The sequence below is a fragment of the Hipposideros armiger genome, unplaced genomic scaffold, assembly GCF_001890085.2.
Source record: "Hipposideros armiger isolate ML-2016 unplaced genomic scaffold, ASM189008v1 scaffold_361, whole genome shotgun sequence".
Lineage (NCBI taxonomy): Eukaryota > Metazoa > Chordata > Mammalia > Chiroptera > Hipposideridae > Hipposideros > Hipposideros armiger.
Genome location: NW_017731711.1, coordinates 1985950 through 2004998, shown reverse-complemented (window position 1 = coordinate 2004998; position 19049 = coordinate 1985950). Strand labels below are relative to the sequence as shown.

Here is a 19049-nt window from a genome sequence, read left to right as displayed (position 1 = left end):
CAGCCTACAGCTTGTCTTACTTGTCTGAACTAGAAAGCTTGTACCTGTAAAACAAAGGGCAACATTGAGGACTGAAACATGTCTCTTTTTTAACAACTGAGCAAGAAAATATATCCCATTTTTTAAAATGTCGTGTGGCTAAATGATAATCTAATGTCTAGAATTACAAAGAATAAAATGAAATCAAAGATTTCTTACTAGTAAAATGAAATGTTAGGAATAGTATTAAAATATAGGTCCTATCCCAGTGACATTCACATGGAGCCCAGTACAGTACTTATTAATAGGACTCACAAGTTAGGGAGGAACCACATCAAATCTTCAGTCAGAGACATCCAGCATCAGAAGTGCAAAAAATAAAAAACTTGAACAAAGACGTCCTAATAGAGTAGTGTTCATGCTGTGAGTGCAATAGCCAAGACTAAAAGATCACACTGTTTTTAGATTTTTGACAGTGGCAACACTAATCATTATGCTTCCTGAAGATTCTCAAAGTTTGAAAGATGAATGTTTTCATATACAAAAGAGCTGGCGTATCTGCCCAGAAGAGCTGATGTGCCTGCCCACTCTACAGAGTTTAAGAACTACCGTGCAAACACTGCATTGATAAAGACCATTGCTATTTACAGAAATTAAAGAGGACCCAATGGCATGCCTCAGCCCTAGCTTAAGGCTCTGCCTGGAACTAATTGTGTCATCATGAACCCATGAGGCTCTGACAGACCAGATGGAATGCTGAAATGATATACACAAGAAATGAGAGGACATGGAAGGCAGGAGGGAAAGTCTGAGAGATGAGTTTGTAAGACTGCCAAAGTCGCCTTCCCTGGTGCAGGAGGGGTGCAGGAGGGGAAAACACTGCCCCACAAAGGCACTGATTCTGCCACCACAGATGTCTAAGCATCTGCAGTCATGATATCCTTACAGGAAAGGTGCCATTGAGGAGCAGAAAGTTTGTCAGAGCTCTGGCCCACCAACAACCTTCTAAAGCAAAGCAGCCCCAGTGAGGTGCAGAGTTTTCCTGCAAACAGGAACAAAACACCAGAGCAACACAAGGGGATTGACAGAGGGACAGGGCCTGGGCACTGACAACATGGGGCCGTTCAAGCAAACATAAACAACCAAATACTTAGATAAGGCTTGTAAACTTGTGATTTGAAAAGTTCTCTTTGCAGCATCTCTGATCAGCTAGCTAAAGAAAGGTTGGTGATGAACCCCTTTATCGAAGTCTTTTGGGTTTTTGTTTTGTCTTAAAGCACATGTGTGGGAGGAAGACAGTTTGCTGGGCTGGACTCAGATCCCATTCACTTGCGGCCCTGTGTCTCAAAGGAGGTGCTTCTGTAGTCCTCCTTCATGGATTCTTTTCCTTCACTCTTATATATAGACAAACTTCTATTATATTTTTAGACACTGAAGAGTTGAGCCAGGTATTGACACTGGCAGACAGCTGTAGTCATTGCATAACACAGCGTTCTTCTACAGTGAGCAGGCTGGAATCCACAGGACTTTATTTTGTTCTTGACTGACCATTGCCAAGACCTGAGTGCAAATGCCTGAAGGGCTCCTCCCCGGACGACCCCTGTGAAATACCCACTTATTCCCGTTCGATCTTCTGAGCCATCTCAAGTTGCTCATTGGACTGCCTCTGAGTCACCTTGTCCTTCAGGTAGATGGGGTCTCTCTGCTTCTTGATGTGTTTAGTGCTCTTGTAGTGGATGAAGATGATGATGGGATAGATGTGCATGTGGTGCAGCTGCTGGATGGCTTGGGGGCGATGTCCCCCCATAAGTAGACAGTCCCTTTATGGAAGCCACTGTGGTAATATCAAAATGGCCACTCCATGTGTAGTCTCTTAGTCCATATGTTTTAATTCTGCTTCATATAGTTTTTGCTTTTTAAATTTGTGATCATAATACTCAAGTATCTAGGTATTTTCGTTCATACACTTATGTTCTTGTTGAGGTTTTTAGTTATTCTGCCTGGTAATGTGTTTAGGAAAAGGACTCAAAAGACCAAGTCTTAGTTTGTGCAAATTTAAGAAGTGCTAACATCCTGAAGATGGGTAGTAACCATAAGAGGGTGACAAAGTTATTAAACTGGGTTGCAGATCTTACCTCGGTAAAGGAGAGGGGAGGAAGGAAGGAGGAAGAGAGGGAAGGAGGGAAAGGAAGACGGAAGGAGAATTTGTAATCTGAAGATCATTTGGCAAAGCTGATGGGGAATCCTCAAGTCAAAGTTGCCCCTCCACGGAGTCCCTTGTCTTATAGACCTACCTTAATATTCCTGCCAAGCTCAGTCATTTGTTTGGGGCATCTCATGAGACGTGTGAACATGGTGATGGATTCAGAGGATAGCAGCTGGGGCCATCAGTCAGACACTCTTTGCAGTAGGAGATGTGAGAAGTGTATTCTTATGTCCTCTACTTGTACCACCACCCCACAGCACTATGACTTTTACTTTGAAATATCCTGAATTTGCTAGTGTGAAAATATTCCTCATTCAACAGGTATATTGACAGCAAGTTGCCTCCTTATTTCTTCACTTGCATATATTTTTTTAATTCTTCCCATTCCTTCTACTTTGACTCATTTCCTTCATGGTTCCTTTCTTGGTTATTTTTATACCTTACCTAAGAAATCTTTATCTTTACTAAAAAGCCAGCAAGTATAAAGTCTTTTATCAAAACCTTTCATTTTCTTTAGCAGGAGATAGCCTGTATTAATTTATAAACCTAGGATAAGAAGAGCATCTTTAAATTTACCCTGCAGTTTAATGTATTAGTTCCCTGGGTAACCATATTCTTGGTATCTCACACACTGCTCTCAGAAGCTCCCTTTTATGAACCACTGCATTACCCACAGTTTGGCTGAACATATTCCCCAGGCTGCTAATTTAGAAAGTGGCTTTTAAGCCAGCCTGGCTACTTCTCTATTCTTAATTCTTAGTTCTGTTTACTGTATCATGGAATATCTAAGTCTGATGGAATATCAGATTCATCCCTTCTTCAGCAAAACCTGTAGTACATACATACATAAATGTTAGCCCTTTTCTTGAAAAGCAGTATGCCAGTTTCCTCTTCCCAGCTGTTTTCTGTGTGTGTTCACAAGGCTTGAAATTCTTTGTAATGTTTTTGACAACTTATAATTGAAAACAGTAACCTTTTAAATGAATTCCACTTCATCAAGTACTTATCCCCACTCTACCCATCCCCTTACCGTCAACCAACTCAGTGTTCTATTTCTAAAACAATTTACTTTCAAGCTCCAATTTAATTAAAATATTGCTCAAGAATTTTAAGTGGTCCTCTGTTATTTTACTAATCAAATCCAAAATCTAAACCCTTTTACTAGCATTTCAAGGCTCCTTTCACGGCCTCTGTAATCTGTCATACATAATGTTTTGATAATAAAAGTAGGAAACATTTATTTAATGTTGACACTGTGCTATGTATTCTACATGTATTAATTGTATTTAATCTTCACAATAAACATATGAGATAGGTACTTCTGTTATTCCCATGTTACATTAATAAGCTGGTAAAATAACCTGCATATGATCGCTTACCTAATAAGTGGTAAAGCAAGGATCTGAAGCAGTCAATTTAACCTAAATTTGTAATCTCTATCAAGCCATATCTCTCAAGACTAATGATAGTCTTTTAAACTTTTGATAAGCAAGTCTTGATTTTCCCTGAGGTCATAATGGCTTTATTTCCTTTCTGCCAAGGCATATTAGTTACTTTTTTAAAAAATTAAAGTTTATTGGGGTAACAATGGTTAGTAAAGTTACACAGGTTTCAAGTGAACAATTCTGTAATACATCATCTATACATCACATTCTGTGTTCACCACCCAGAATCAGTTCTCCTTCCATCACCATATATTTGATCCCTTTTACCATCATCTACCACCCCCCACTCCCAACCCCTTATCCTCTGGTAACCACTAAACTATTGTCTGTGTCTATGAGTTTTTCTTTCTTCATTTGTTTGTCTTGTTCTTTTGTTGTTTTCAGTTTTATATACCACATATCAGTGAAACCATATGGTTCTCGACTTTTTCTGTCTTATTTCGCTTAGCATAGTAATCTCAAGATCCATCCATATTGTTGCAGATGGCACTGTTTCATCTTTTCTTATGGCAGAGTAGTATTCCATTGTGTATTAGTAACTTTTAAGTCCTGCTGAACACCCATTATCTCTACTAGGCCATCCCACACAGAACATTCTCTTAGGTTTAATTTCCTCTGTATTTAAGTTTGTATATGTAAATATTATTATTAACTGGATTTTGTTCTCTAGTCTAACTGTTTCACATGTGGTTATCTCTCTAGCCAACCTATAAGCTCTGAGACTGTAACTTCTAGATTTTATGTACCTGATGTCATTATAGACACAGAATAGATGTTAAAATGTTTGTTAAACCGCTGAAAAAGTTAGTTGTTTCAGCTGATGGGGTGAATGTTCATTTTTCCTTCTTTTTCCACAGAGACAGGAAGATTGATGGCTTGGTATTATATTACATTTGAGACAGTGAAGAAATTTTGTACAATCAGTGGAAAAGAAACTTTATCGGATCTGGTAAATTAAAATTTTAACTAGAAAATAAATACACACAGTATAAAATGATATTGGGGAAAAAACTAATTTGTATATCTCATGTAATTTAGGAATGAATGAGCAGAAAAGAAGGCATTTCTAATAGAGCTTATATCTCCTTATATATATTTAATCATGAGATATGAAATATTAATCCTTAATATATTTTCAGCTGTATTTCTGTATGAGGGCTAAGAAAATTTATATACATACAAAATAGGGATGGCAACTGCCTTTCAACTTACATGATAATGCCAATTACCTTGGTAATGGCTACCAAGTGCAGTATGTTGAGAAAGACCCCAAGATGATGTGGCATGATATATTAGGAAAGTCTGCCATGAGTGAGGGACAATGAGGAACAAGTGTGTCATATATTTGCAACTGTTCCCTAAACCTTTTGAAACAGAATAACAATAACAGTAGAAATAGAATAGTATTGGTGACAGAACAGAATAAAGAACTGATTCTGGAGAAAATGGGAGTAAAAATAAGTTATACTAAGATCTAAGATATCAAAAGTGGGAGCAACTTTACAGTTACAGCAGTGAATAGAACCAGTGATGTTGTTGGTACTTGGCAACTGTATTGGTGTTTTCTCCCTTTATTGGGGACATGAATATGAAACAATATATTTATATTTATTCTCAAATTTAAACCTTTAATTTTTATTTTAAATATCTAAATTTATTTTGAAAAGATTATACTAAAAATTGCACAAAAAGTGATGAAAAGTAGGCTTTATTTACATGTAAATATTATTAACTAAGAAGAAATCAAGAGTGGAAAATCCCTAGTGTTAACATTAACTCATCTGATTTTGAGTTCAGCAAGTGTGTAAGAGAATTAGAACAGGTATTAGTTTTATTTTATAGATGTGAGAAACCAAAGCACAGAGTTATCTGGCAGAACTGGGCTCTAGAATACAAATTTCTTAATATCTAAAGCATTCTTTCTATTACAAGGTTAGCCTCAATAGAGCTAATGATTTACAAACTATAGAAGGGTAAATAATAATGGAATAGTAGTACTACTGAGAGCTACATTTATTGAGGGCTTATTCTGTGGTACGCACTAGGCAGAATATTTTAAATTTTATTTTATTAATCTGTACAATCTTAGTCCCAGTGTCTAGCACAATGTCTGGCATATAACAAGTATTAGTAGACATTTGTTAGTAAATGAACAAATGAATGAATCCCTAAAGAAGCAAAATGTATAAAGCAAATTTTTTACTATTATGCTAAGTGATAAAACTATGATGTCCCAAGGCTGCATGAAAAATAAATACAGAGAAAGCACATGAGAGAAAAGAGGTAAAGAATGGACATAATTAAATGGATAAATGCTGAAATTTTATAGGTCACAATGATAGCCAGCTGCAAGGAATTCCTAGATGTACAATTAAGGATAAATGAAAAGAAAACTCTAAATAATTTGAACAAAGATCCAAATCGGATAACTATCAGGTACAGAAATTAAAGGTATTTTAAATAATTTTTAAAAGATTTTATTGGGTTAAAATAAGTAGCAATAATAAAAGTTTTGACTTGTGTTTTTATTTACAGATTTCCAATGGGAGGAAGAATTAAAACGAGAGAAATGAAAGTAAATTGGTAAAGATAGTTGTTAAATGTATTAAAATATTGACTACCTGTTCATGATTCACATTTATGAAGGATTTTGTTTTTAGTTTTAATATTATTTTAAATTTGTTTTCCTTAATACGAAAAAGAATATTAAGTGAGTCAAGATGTAGATGTGAAATTAATTTCTAAAAACTCTCAGACTTTATTTAAAATAGATGATTCGTAAATTATTTTTAATCAATAAACATTTATTGAGTGTGTTCTGTTGAGGCAAAGTATACGAAAGAAGATATACTTTTCATCATGAGGAGCTTTTGAGTTAGTTTGACTAACCATACATATGAAAATAATGGACAGTATGAAAACACATGCAATAAATGCCTGTTGAGTGATATTGGCATTCTGGGAGAACAAAAATATGAGTAAATGAATGCATATATGACAGTGGGGTGACTACTATGCCAGGAATGGAAAATTTGTATAGAGGAGTGGTAATTGGAAGAGTAAACAGGTTACATTGTAACTTGTAGTGACTTTTATTCAGTTTACAATCATAAATGCAATGATACACTATGCCAACGAAGTGCTTGGTTTTCTGAATATTTAGATCTTAGAGGTAAGCATTTTGATTAAATGAGGTGATTTAAGGTGAAAATGATTTTTTTTATGTGGCTCAAGGTAGTTAGCCAAAGAATTTCTTTCTCTTGGATACTTCCTCACATCTCAATGAATTTTATCTCCTAAATACCTTGATATCTCAGAAACAAACTTCTCACTGTTGTATACAACTCATCAGGCCGATCTATAGCTTGGACAACAGAAGTTAATGTTCTCTTCTGTTTCTTAGCTGTATTTCTCTAGAAATTCCAATTCCTTAGAGGCCATAGAGAACTTAGAGATCATATAACCCTTTCCTCTCATTTTGCAAATGAAGTAAGTTATACCCAGATAAGTTGTGACTTGCCCAAGGTTATATTATAAGCTATACTGGGAACTGAGCAAGAACTAGAATCATTGATTCTCTCAATGTTTTTTCTGATATACTCTGTTGCAATTCAGTCAAATCAAAGTGTTCTTCCATGAGCATCTTCTTGAGAATTCTCTATTTGCAATTTTAATGCTTTCATTTACTTTGCCTTAAGTTGGGTCATACATTCTTTTGATTAATTTAAATTTTGTAATTGGTGGCTTTATAATTGTTTTTATACATATCATAACTTAGTTTCTTGTTATTATTCCCACCTTTATGCATCCACTTGAGCTGTCCAGGGATAGAGAATGTGTGTGGGGTCTTCCTTAATTCAAAATGTATAGTCTTTTGGTGGGTGATAATGGCTAATAGTTACCGCTTTCATGTCTCCCTCATATCCCTGTTACTTTATTGAATTTCAGATGTTAATCTTCTTAATTTAAAATTTTTATCCTTCAAGTTTCTGCCTTTTACTTTAAGGCTATTTTTTATAACTTTAATTCCCAGGTCTTTCATCTTCAGCACTAGCTCAGTTTTCTTTAACTGGTATTTTTCAATGAACTCATAGGATATATTTCCAAATCAGTGATTTCTTTTCTTAGTCATTTGTTTCTTGTTATTATATTATATAAGTAAGGCATGAGTTCATTTTTAAAGAGTCAAAAATAAAACTTGTAAAGCAAAAAGTAGTCTCCCTTGACTCCCTTTCTTCCATGGAAGTAACGATTATCAGTAGATTGCTGTGTATTCTTCCTATTTCCTTTCTATTTATTTAGTACATACAAGTGTGCTAATAAACATATGTAATATCTATGATATAAGCAAGCTCATACTATATAGATGATTCTATATCAGTATGTACACATGTCATCCCTATTTATTTTTATATTTATATTAAAATGTATATTTAATAGCAATGTATTCTATAGTACAAATATATTATAATTTTTAAACATTCTTTTGTTGATGAAGAGTTAGATGGTTTACAAATTTTTGCTAGTATAAATGGTGCTGAAATGAACTTTTCTTGTATTTTACACCATATTTTTCAAGGATTTCTGGGTAAAAAAGTTATATACTTAAAAGATTTAATGTATAATGCCAAATTGCCTTTGAAAAGGCTTTTCTGATTTACAGTTTCCACCCACAGTGTTAAAAGAGTGACTGTTTCCATACATCCTCCCAATACTTGTTTTCTATCTTTGAACTTTTGTCAAAGTAATGAGTAAAAAATTATATTTTAAAATTAACAAATCCCTGATTATTAGGAGGGAATATCTATACACGTATTTTTGGGTTTTATATAGAAGTTTTAAATTGCTGTAAAATCATATATGTTAATCTTTTCTTTGTGACTTCTAGGTTTTGTCTTGTTAGGAAGGTCTTTTATATCCTGTATTTAAGATCAAGTTCAACTATATAAAACAGCAATAAAATAAATTAACAGTAGCTTAAATAAGATAGCTACTTTTCTCTCACAGAATAGACAAGTCAAAGTAGATAATCTAAGGTAGGTACAGTGGCTTCATGGTGTCATCAGTACTTGGGTTCCTATCTTTCTGTTCTGCCATTCCACACATGACTTCTATTTCAAGGTCACTTCATTGTCCAAAATTACTGCTAGAGCTTCAGCCATTACATTTGCTTTTCCTCTCTGTTTTCAGTAGAATTCTTGGAAATCCCAGATAACACTTTTGCACCTAGTTACATGGCTACACTTAAGTGCAAAGGACATTGGGAAGTGTCTTGGTGATATGAGCCTAGATTAAAACTGGTATCCTACTATTAAGAAGGAAAGAGAGAATGAATGTTGAGTAGGCAAAGCAGTCCCTGCCATGTATCCTAAGATCATAGGACTTATCATTTCTTCTAATACTTTAAAAAAATCATTTTATTTTTACAAGTAGGCTTTTTGTAAGGCATTTGAAGTTAATTTTTATGTATGGTATGAGTAAAAAACTTAATTATATTTTGTCCCCCAAAGATAGGAATGTTTGATAAATATTTTGTCTTTCTCTCTTTGCCACCTTCTTATAAACTTAAATTTCTAAAGGTCTGATTCTGGACACTTAGTCTGTTTTGTTGCTGTGATAATACCACATTATTTTACTTGCTATTCTGTTGCTGCATGTTTTATTATCTGGGGAAAGTCCCTCCTTATTGTTCTTTAAAAACTGTTTTTGGCTATTCCTGCGTTTTTCTCCGTATGATCATTATGAACTTTAGATCTTTATGAACTTTAGAATCAGTTCATCAAGGTCTATAAAAAGTCTTGTTGAAATTGGCTTTATAGATTAGTTTGGGGAAGAATTCTTTTTATAATTCTGAAATCTTTCTACCTAGGAATATGATCTCTCTCTCTCCATCTATTCAATCTTTGTTTTTCTGTGTTAGTTTATAATTCATTATTTAGGTTTTATATTTCTTGATAGGTTTATTTCTCAGTAGTTTATGGAGTTTGATATTGTGAGGAGAGTCCTTTTTTACACTGAATCACATTGCATTATATCATCAATGGTATATTGATGGTATATTGAATTTGGTTGTTTTATCTGGCTAGCTCACTGAACTCTTAACAGTACTAGTAGTTCAGTTGTTTTGCTGGAATTTCCTGGATAGACAATCACATTATCTATAAAGAGTGATTTCTAACAGTTATTCTCTTGATTTCTAGTAGTTACAACTCTAGTAGTTACAAGTTTATTTTAACTTGTAGACAGAACCTTTAATATACTGTTCTCTAGTTTCTGAGAGAGAGCAAATATCCTTGTTTTATTACTGTTCTTAGTGGTCAGGTTTCCAGTGTTTCACCACTAGGGGATTTCTCACACTTTTTGAATTAGGTTCTGGATCCATCAACCTCCTTCTCACTTATTTATAAAAATAGGTTTGGGTTCAAGGTACAGAGCCAGCAACCCATTTTAGTTCATCACTGTCACTGGATCTGAAAGTTGGGATTCTCTATAATTTCTTTTATGTTCTTTGTTCTTTACAGGTTTTCTAACTTTTATTGAATGAATTTTTATTAATTTGTATGTTTTTGAGATACTAATTTTATCCAACTTGTTAGATTTTATAGCATAAAATTTTATTCTCTAATATGTTAAAAACTTCTTCTGAATATAAAATGTCCCTTTCTAATTTGTGACATTATTTGTGTCACCTCTTCTTTTCCTTAATCAGGTCTGCAAGAGGTTTCTACATTTTGATCTTTTTCAAGCCATTTATTTTTATGTATTGACTATGTTTAACAGTTCTATTCATTTTAGGTTTCATCTTTTGCTTTCTACTATTTTTTATTTCATTAATAGCTGATTTTGTCTTTGTTTTCTTCCTTCCACTTTCTTCTTTTTAATTGTATATTTGCTCCACTTATTTTGTTTTTAAGACTACAAATTTTCTAGTAAGTACCACTTAGACATTGTTCTATAGATTTTCTAAATGTGTTTCTATTCTTTCTAAATAGTTTATAATTTTAGTTTTAATTTCCTCTGTAAAAATTATTTAAAATCATGGCTTAAAATTTAAAAGTAGTTTTTTAAAAAGTCATCCTTTAATTGTTAATTTCTAATTTTATTGGATTGGAATTAGAGAATGTGCTTTATATTTAGTATGATTTTATTTGTGGCTTAATAGATAGTTAACTTTTATGATTATTCTATGTGAATTGTAAATGAATAAAAATGAATGATGTGTTTCCTAGGCACTAAGTTGTATATTTTGCCATTAAGAATTTGCTAATTATGTTATTCAAAGTGACATCACTCATATTTCATTTAGAGTTTTATTAGGAAAGAAATTTATTATACTGGAAGAGGAAAATATAGCAAGATTATATAATGAATCTAGAAATGTAATGTCAGGTAGTTGAAGGGAATATAGTGTATACCACCAGTATATATGGAAAAGCAGACAAAAGAGAACAAGTACCCAGTAAACAGAAGAGTGACATACTGTGTAATTAGCTGCGACTTGTGGGAATGACTGTAAAAGTTTAGGAGGGGTTATACATGCAGTAAACAAAGGAAGAAGTCATAAGGAAATTGTCTTTGTAGGATTGTACATAAAAGGAGTTGTACTTAAACTGTATGTTTAGACATTTGTTAAGTACTGTAGGCCTAATTGGCTGATATGCCCATGTTACCTTTCTTGTCCTGTCTTGTCTTCACTGCTGCAGATGGAAGGAGGCTAGTTAGTCAACTAACTGTCCTATCAAATGCTTTTTGCTTTCAATTCCATTTTGTCTAATATTAATATTACTAGGTTTACTTAGTATATCTTTTTATTCTTAATGTTTTCATAGTGCTGTTTTATAAATATAACTTGTATAGATAACATAAGCTAGATTTTGTCACTGTTTATCTAATCTCAGAATTCTTTTAACTGAGTAATTCAACTCATTCACATTTATTATAATTATTGATATGTTTGGACTTATTCTTACTGTATGTTTTTAGTTAGCATAATTAGTGCTTGTTTCTTTTTTCCTCAGTTATTTTTTTCTTTTGACTTTAATGCCTCTTTTTTTTTTTAAGTAAAGTTTATTGGGGTGACAATGGTTAGTAAAGTTACATAGGTTCCAAATGTACAATTCTGTAATACATCATCTATATATCACATTGTGTGTTGGCCACCCAAAGTCAGTTTTCCTTCCATCACCATATATTTGATCTCATTTACCCTCATCCACCACTCCCCTCCTTCCTTACCCTGTGGTAACCACTAAACTATGTCTGTGTCTATGAGTTTTTGTTTCTTTGTTTATTTCTCTTGTTTTTTTGTTGCTTTCAGTTTTATATCCCACATATCAGTGAAATCATATGGTTCTCGACTTTTTCTCTTTGACTTATTTTGCTCTTTTTTGGATATATCAAGTTTTCATTGCTGCTGTTCTTCTAGCTAGCTCTTCCTTTAATATTTTACATTGCATATGTAGATATATATTTTTCTACCAATGATTATGAGCGTACCTCAGAGATATTGCAAGTTCAGTTCTAGATCACTGCAATAAAGTGAATATCACAATAAAGTGAGTCATGAATATTTTGTTTTCTCAGTGCATATAAAAATTATGTTTATACTATATTACAGTCTATTAACTGTGCAATAGCATTATGTCTAAAAAATGTACATACCTTAATTAAAAAATACTTTATTTTTAGAAATGCTCTCCATTATCTGAGCCTTCAGCTAGTTGTAATCTTTTTGCTGGTTGAGGGTCTTACCTTCAATTTGTAAAAAAATGCAACATCTGCAAAGTACAATAAAATGAGGTATGCCTGTATAGAAAAATGAACATTTTAAAACTTCCCCATGTGAGACCAAGACTTTATCATATTTTCACTCTTCTCCTGCCTCTTGCTCTCTCCCATGTTCAGATTATCTGGGATTTTAGTTCCAGATTGTTAATTTTAAAATATTTTACTGTGCATTAAAAATGATAGATTTAACCTAAAATGTTTACACTGATTTCTTTGCTTACTTTCTACTCTTTAGAATCCCTGTCTTCCTTTTCCTTAGATACATAGTTTTTCCTCTGGGTACACTCTAAAGGAATTTTCCGAGATTTTGTAAGCCTGAAATATATTTTGCCCCTCTTATTTGAATGAGTTTAGCTAAATCATCCTTCAGTACTTTCTTTGTGATAATGGAGAGAATAAAATGGAATAAACATTGCTAAGGGAGTCACTTATAATAGAGCCAGGAGACTTAAGGTAGTGGGCCTATACACATCTTGTGTCTCAGTTCTTAGAGATGCTATTAAGTTGCTAAACATGTTGCTAAATTCAGCTCAAGGCCTAGCCATAAACACCTGATGCCATAAATATCCTGGAACAACTGCTGCATGGACACATACGGACTTCTTTCCTTGTAGTTTTCGTTTCCTTCATTGGCATATTAGAACTAACCAATCCCTGTTAAACTAGCCAGCAACCCTTCATTTGCATGAAATAATTCAATTGTGAGGGTATTGCCTTTATAAACCCTACCTTTCTTTTCTCCAGAGTGCAGTTTGGGTTGCTACCTGAATCTGCATCTCTCAGATTGCAATCCTTTTGCTCAAATAAATGCCTTTTATTCTTTATTATAGCCTGAATCTCTTCTTTGGTTAACATTTGATACTGTCCTTCTTGCATCTGTTCTTGGTGATTCAATCCATTTTCAGTCCTTTTATTAATAATCTTTTGTTTCCTCCTTGGAATATTAAAATAATTTCTCTTTATCTGTGTTAGGAAATTTCAACATGAAGATGTAGGTGTGTGCTTACTTTTTGCACAGTACTCTGGTGACCCTCTTAATATGGAGACTTGTATTTTTCATCAGGAAATAGACTTACTTGGTAAACAGGGCATCATTTCTCATCCCCAGACCCTCATCTTTCTCCAATATGCTGCGTGGAGTGAATGTGTAATAGCTGAAGCCCCAACAGCCATCTTAGACCATGAGATAGCCTAAAAATGGAAGCCATACATGGTAGAGTAAAAATGTAGGAGGGGGCCGGCCGAGTGGCGCGATGGTTAAGAACTCGCTTGGGATGCCAGAGGGCCCCGGTTCGGATCCCACATATGAGGGCCAGTGACACTGCCCTCCACAGCCAAGATGCTGAACAACAGCTCAACCTGGAGCTGGGCTGCCGTGAGTCGCTGGCAACGGTGTAGGCTGCAGTCCCTGTGGCAGTGGGTTGCCATGGGCTACCGTGTGTAGCCAGCAGCCAGCGTGAGCGGCCAGCAGCTGCAGTGAGCGGCCGTCCAGAAGCCGGCGACTGATCTGCCTCGCCAGGGAAGAGCGCAATGATGGTGCCAACTTGGGCCAGTGAAGCAGCGTCCTCCACAACTAGATTGAAGAACAAAACGACAGCAACTTGTCTGTTCCCCTTCCCCCAATTCCCCATCACTGTTCCCATCCCCCCAATTACCCAATAAAAATCTTAAAAAAAAAATGTAGGAGGATCCTGGGTCTCTGGTTATGTATAAGACCACCATGCCAAGCCCTGGACTTTCTAACTCTGGAATGCTTTTACATAAAAAAATAAACCATTTGTATTTAAGCCACTATAGTCTGGTCATGGTTGAACCTAATCTAAACTGGGTCAGTACCTTATTTAATTTAATCCTTACAATAACCCTGATTTAGTCATTACTTAATTCCCATGCAATTCTACTCCCATTATTTGAAGTGGAAGAGATGTCACCTCACCTGAGATTGTGAGACTTCTATTTCTACTAAGGACATGCTCAGGCTAGCTTTATCTGGTGAACAGAGACAGCCCTGCCAAGGTTCTGTATCTATTGGAATAAATCCCTATTCTCCTTCCCATTCCTGTTTTGTTACTGCTTCTTGTAATAAGGTTTCTGATGTTAAAAAAGTGTCCCATTTATTAATAGACATATTGCTGTTAAATATAAATTCTTCAAAAGTCTTATTTTTCACTCTAGTAATTTTGTATATACTCTGCATTTGTACATTCCAGGGTAGCTTCACAAGGAGTTTAATTTATCCAGCACTCGAAAGCACCCTACCCACACTTTTCCATCAGTTTTTCTTGGTTAATAAACCACATAACTTTAAAACCATTTCTTAATATATTATATAAAATAATTTTTACTAGCCAAAAGAAGTAGTCTATAGTTTTAGCTATATGTACCCATTCTAAGAAGTGAGTTGGTTGCTTCTTTCTGTTTTTACATATCATCTGCTAAAATGAAACAGTGAAATATAACTATTCTACCCATTCTTTCTGTACATCTGACCATTTTGGGCCTTACCAAGAGACACCCCCCCCAAGAGCGTAATACAAGGGAATCTAATAATTTTACTTCCACAGAGTGATTTGTATATCAGTTTCTGGCTATAAAAGTAAACAGGAGAAACAGGTAGCAAAGAACCTGTCTATAGTAGGCACAGTAGATGGTAGATAGCTCCGTTTCTCCCCTTTTATCACCCACCCATTAAATTATATAGCCAAACAACTGCTGATTTCCAATAATCAGCTAATATACTACCAACCTTCATATGTTGAACAGAATCCTCAGCACCTAATGCTGTGCTTGTTATTCATAGGCACTTAATAAATATTTGTTGATTATACAAATTGTATTGTTTTTCTATAATGCTTATATATAGTAAAATCCAAAGACAGAACTGTATTGGAGAATAATATGACAAAAATGTTTGATGTGTTGAGATTAAAGAAACAGTCTAAATGAGAGTGCCCTGTAAGCATTTGAAATTTATCAACCTAGAGATGATAATGAAAGTGTTGAGAAGAAATGAGATTTTTGAGAGAAAAAGAGGTGAATAAAGAAGAGTAGAGAAATGAGACTTGAACTTTTGGAGATAGGGAAAAAGTCATAATGACTTGCAACAATAATGATATAAGATAGAGAATTATGTAGTGTCACAGAAACCAAGGCAGAGAAGAATTTTAAGAAGAGATACTTCAGTCAGTGATGTCAAATACTGTGAGATAATTTTTTTAAAGGAAATAATGAAATTTCATATTTCCCCCAGTCTTATTCAGGCTCAGCTGGGATGCATTCCCATACAAGACTTTGCTTTGACACAAGATACCGCGAAGATTTTCAGAAGTGGCTCACGAATTACAAGATGTATGTTACAGTATTAATGGATTTTCAATATTTTTTCAGTAAACTAGTATACTAGATTTAATATTGGAAACGTTTTTTTTTTAGGGTTGGCAGATTTTGTGGCTCTTCAAGACGAGAAGTTTGCTGTACTATTGAACAGTTTGATTTTAGCTAAATGTTTTAGATGTAGACTTTGGGAAAACTCTCTGCATGTATCCAAACAGCTGGAAAAAATTGGTAGGTACTGAATATAGGCAGGCAGTTTGTTGATATCTGCAATTTATTTTGTATTTCACTGTTAGGAAAAGTGTTCTAAGATGATTATAGACTTTTAAGCAAAAACCACGTTGGTAAGCCTAAATGAAGCACTGTACTTTACTTGTCTTGAAAACCTGATTTTTATTTACTCTGGCTTATAGGATTGCCTTTGAAATCAGTTGGGAAACCTAATACAACTTAATGCTCTTATTTTTTAATTTCTTTTCAATCTAAGAGTAAAATTTTGTTTTAGCAATTAGGTAACTGTGTGTTGCTCTGTCTTCCACTTTTATGACTGTTTTGATCTCAGTAACAAGGTACAGAGCTAACAGTCCTGGCCATTCCTAATTCATTACAGAAAATTATGTCACTTATTTGTATCTTAACTATTTTATTTTTAATAACAGTATGATATTGTACTAATCTTCGTAGAGATTTTACAGACAAAAGATTATTTCCTGTCTATTGGGATCTAGCTCAGGGTGTGAAGTGAAAAACTCTAGAGGGTGACACTTACAAAAACTAGGATATGACTAAAGCTTTCTAGGGTTTTCCAGTTTGGTGCTTTTGACTTTGTGACCCTACTCCTTCTTTGTTAGCCAGAACTCTAAAAAGAGAGTTGTTATCCCATGGCTTACAATCTTGTTAGCTTTATGATTTTATATGCATCTTGGGGACACTAAAAAATCATATAAGGGTTATTAGGGATTGTTTTATTATTCCTTAGAACAAAGATCTCCTACTGTTTATTTCCTTGAAGTTTGATATCAGTGAGGGGCTGAGGGCTGACCAGTCTTGGGAACTGGAATGAAGGTGGGGATTGGCTGATGAAAGTAAGGTCAAAGTAGAGGAAAGATTCCTGATGTAAAGGTTCACCTTTACATCAGTGGGCCAAATGCCACACCCATCCCACAGAGACAAGAATTCTGAATTACAAAGGAGGTTCCATACAACATTTAGGAAATATCAATTTACAGAAAAATTGATATTAGATTAAATTATTTTTATTATACTTGAAAAAGCCAGTCTTTCTGACTTTGTATAATAGAATATTGTCAATCTGGGCATTAGTTGAATTCTGTACCTTCCAAATTGCCAAACACTAACATGTTTTTCATACTAATCAATACAGCTGAACAGAAAGAAGCAAATATTGTGGAGCAAAATTCACATAATAAAAAAGTGAAAGAATCGAACAAAAATGCAAATCTAAGTGCTTATAAAGCATCAGGAAAGAAATAAAGAGAACATATTAATTTTCAACAATGTTGGTAAACTAAAAAAATTAAAATTCATGAGAAGTTTTGGGGGTAAATGGAAATGAACATTAAGGAATTATGAATACTAGGAGTGTGTCTTAAGAATCAGTAAGAGTCTGTGCTTGTCTACTCCATGACCACATCAACCTTCTGCAGATCACATTGTAGCTTATACCAGGTGGCCCCAGGCCGGGCACAGGCAGCAGCTGACCTTGGCCTGCACCAGAGTTCCTTCCAAGATGCCCCAGAACCAACACACTTGGTGGCCAGCTTCAGACCACACTAGAGCACCACCCAGTCTCCTCTGCAAATGGCACACCCAAAGAACAGACTCCACAGGCACCAGAACCCCACTAAAGTGAATCCTGCTTGATATGGTCAACCCCTGAATTACAGTCCGTCTGTTGTAGTCATGGCCATTCCTCATAGCAAATCTGCCTGAGAGTCAATCCCTCCTATTGACATGCCAACAGCAATCAAGGCTCAACTACAACAGGAGAGCACACACAACCCACACAAGGGACACACCTGGAGCACCCTGATCAGGTGACCAGGGAGACTGTGCCACCTGGCCCCACAAGATACCTACATAAGGCCATTCTACTAAGATGTAGTAGAGATGTAGCAGCCCTACCTAATACATAGAAACAAACACAGGAAGGCAAATGAGGAGACAAAGAAATATGTCCCAAATGAAAGAACAGAACATTCCAGAAAAAGGACTAAACAAAATGGAGACAAGCATTCTACCAGCTGCAGAGCTCAAAACACTGATTATAAGGATGCTCAATGAACTTAGGAGAAGAGTAGATGATTTAGCAAGAATTTCAACAAAGAGATAGGAAACATAAAAGTGGAGATAGAAACTATAAAAAGAAGAATACAATAATTGAAATGAAGAATACATTAGAGGGACTCAACAGTAGATTAGATGAAGCAGAGGATTGAATCAGCGATTTTCAAGACACAGTAAACACCCAATCAGAACAGCAAAAGGAAAAGAAATTTTAAAATGAGGGTAGTTTAAGGGGCCTCTAGGACAACATCAAATGTACCAACATTTGCATCATAGGGGTACCAAACAGGGAGGAGAGAGTGAAAGGAATTAGAAACCTATTTGAAGAAATAATGATGGAAAACTTCCCTAACCTGGTGAAGGAAGTAGATATACAAGTTGGGGAAGCTCAGAGAGTTCCAAACTAGATTAACTCAAAGAGGCCCACACCAAGACACATCATAATTAAAATGCTAAAGGTTAAAGACAAAGAGAGAATCTTAAAAGCAGCAATAAAAAGGCAGTTACCTACAAGGGAGCTCCCATAAGACTGTCAGCTGATTTCTCACCAGAAACTTTGCAGGTTAGAATGGATTGGCATAAAATATTCAAAGAGATGAAAAGCAAGGACCTACAACCAAATTACTGTATCCAGCAAGACTATCATTTAGAATAGGACAGATCAAGAACTCCCTAGACAGGAAAAAAGCTAAAGGTGTTTATTACCACCAAACTGCTTTTGTGAGAAATGTTAAAGGGACTTTTTTGAGAAGAATAAAAAATAAATGAAAAAAAAGAATAACAAAATGGCAATAACTGCATACCTGTCAATAATTAATTTAAATGGAGTAAATGCTCCTATCAAAATATGTAGGGTGGCTGAATGGAGAATAAAACAAGTCCCATATATATGCTGCTTACAAAAGACTCACTTCAGATTGAAAGATGCAGACTGAAAGTAAAGAGATGGAAAAAGATATTTCATGCAAATAGAAACAACAAGTAAGCTGGAG

The 19049-nt window shown here is 34.7% G+C and overlaps 1 protein-coding gene across 8 annotated transcripts in view; it reads left to right on the top strand.

Annotated features, from left to right (window-relative positions):
- The window catches only part of HFM1 (helicase for meiosis 1), an 89472-nt gene that overhangs the window by 40479 nt on the left and 29944 nt on the right, over positions 1 to 19049 (top strand). For 7 of the 8 annotated variants that reach the window (XM_019661769.1, XM_019661765.1, XM_019661764.1 and 4 more), the window contains 5 exons: positions 4488 to 4579; positions 5960 to 6066; positions 6166 to 6213; positions 15668 to 15765; positions 15850 to 15981. In XM_019661769.1, coding sequence (XP_019517314.1) covers positions 4488 to 4579; positions 5960 to 6066; positions 6166 to 6213; positions 15668 to 15765; positions 15850 to 15981 — 477 coding nt within the window. The remainder of the gene's footprint in view (positions 1 to 4487; positions 4580 to 5959; positions 6067 to 6165; positions 6214 to 15667; positions 15766 to 15849; positions 15982 to 19049) is intronic. The other variant, XM_019661767.1, reaches the window with a different exon arrangement.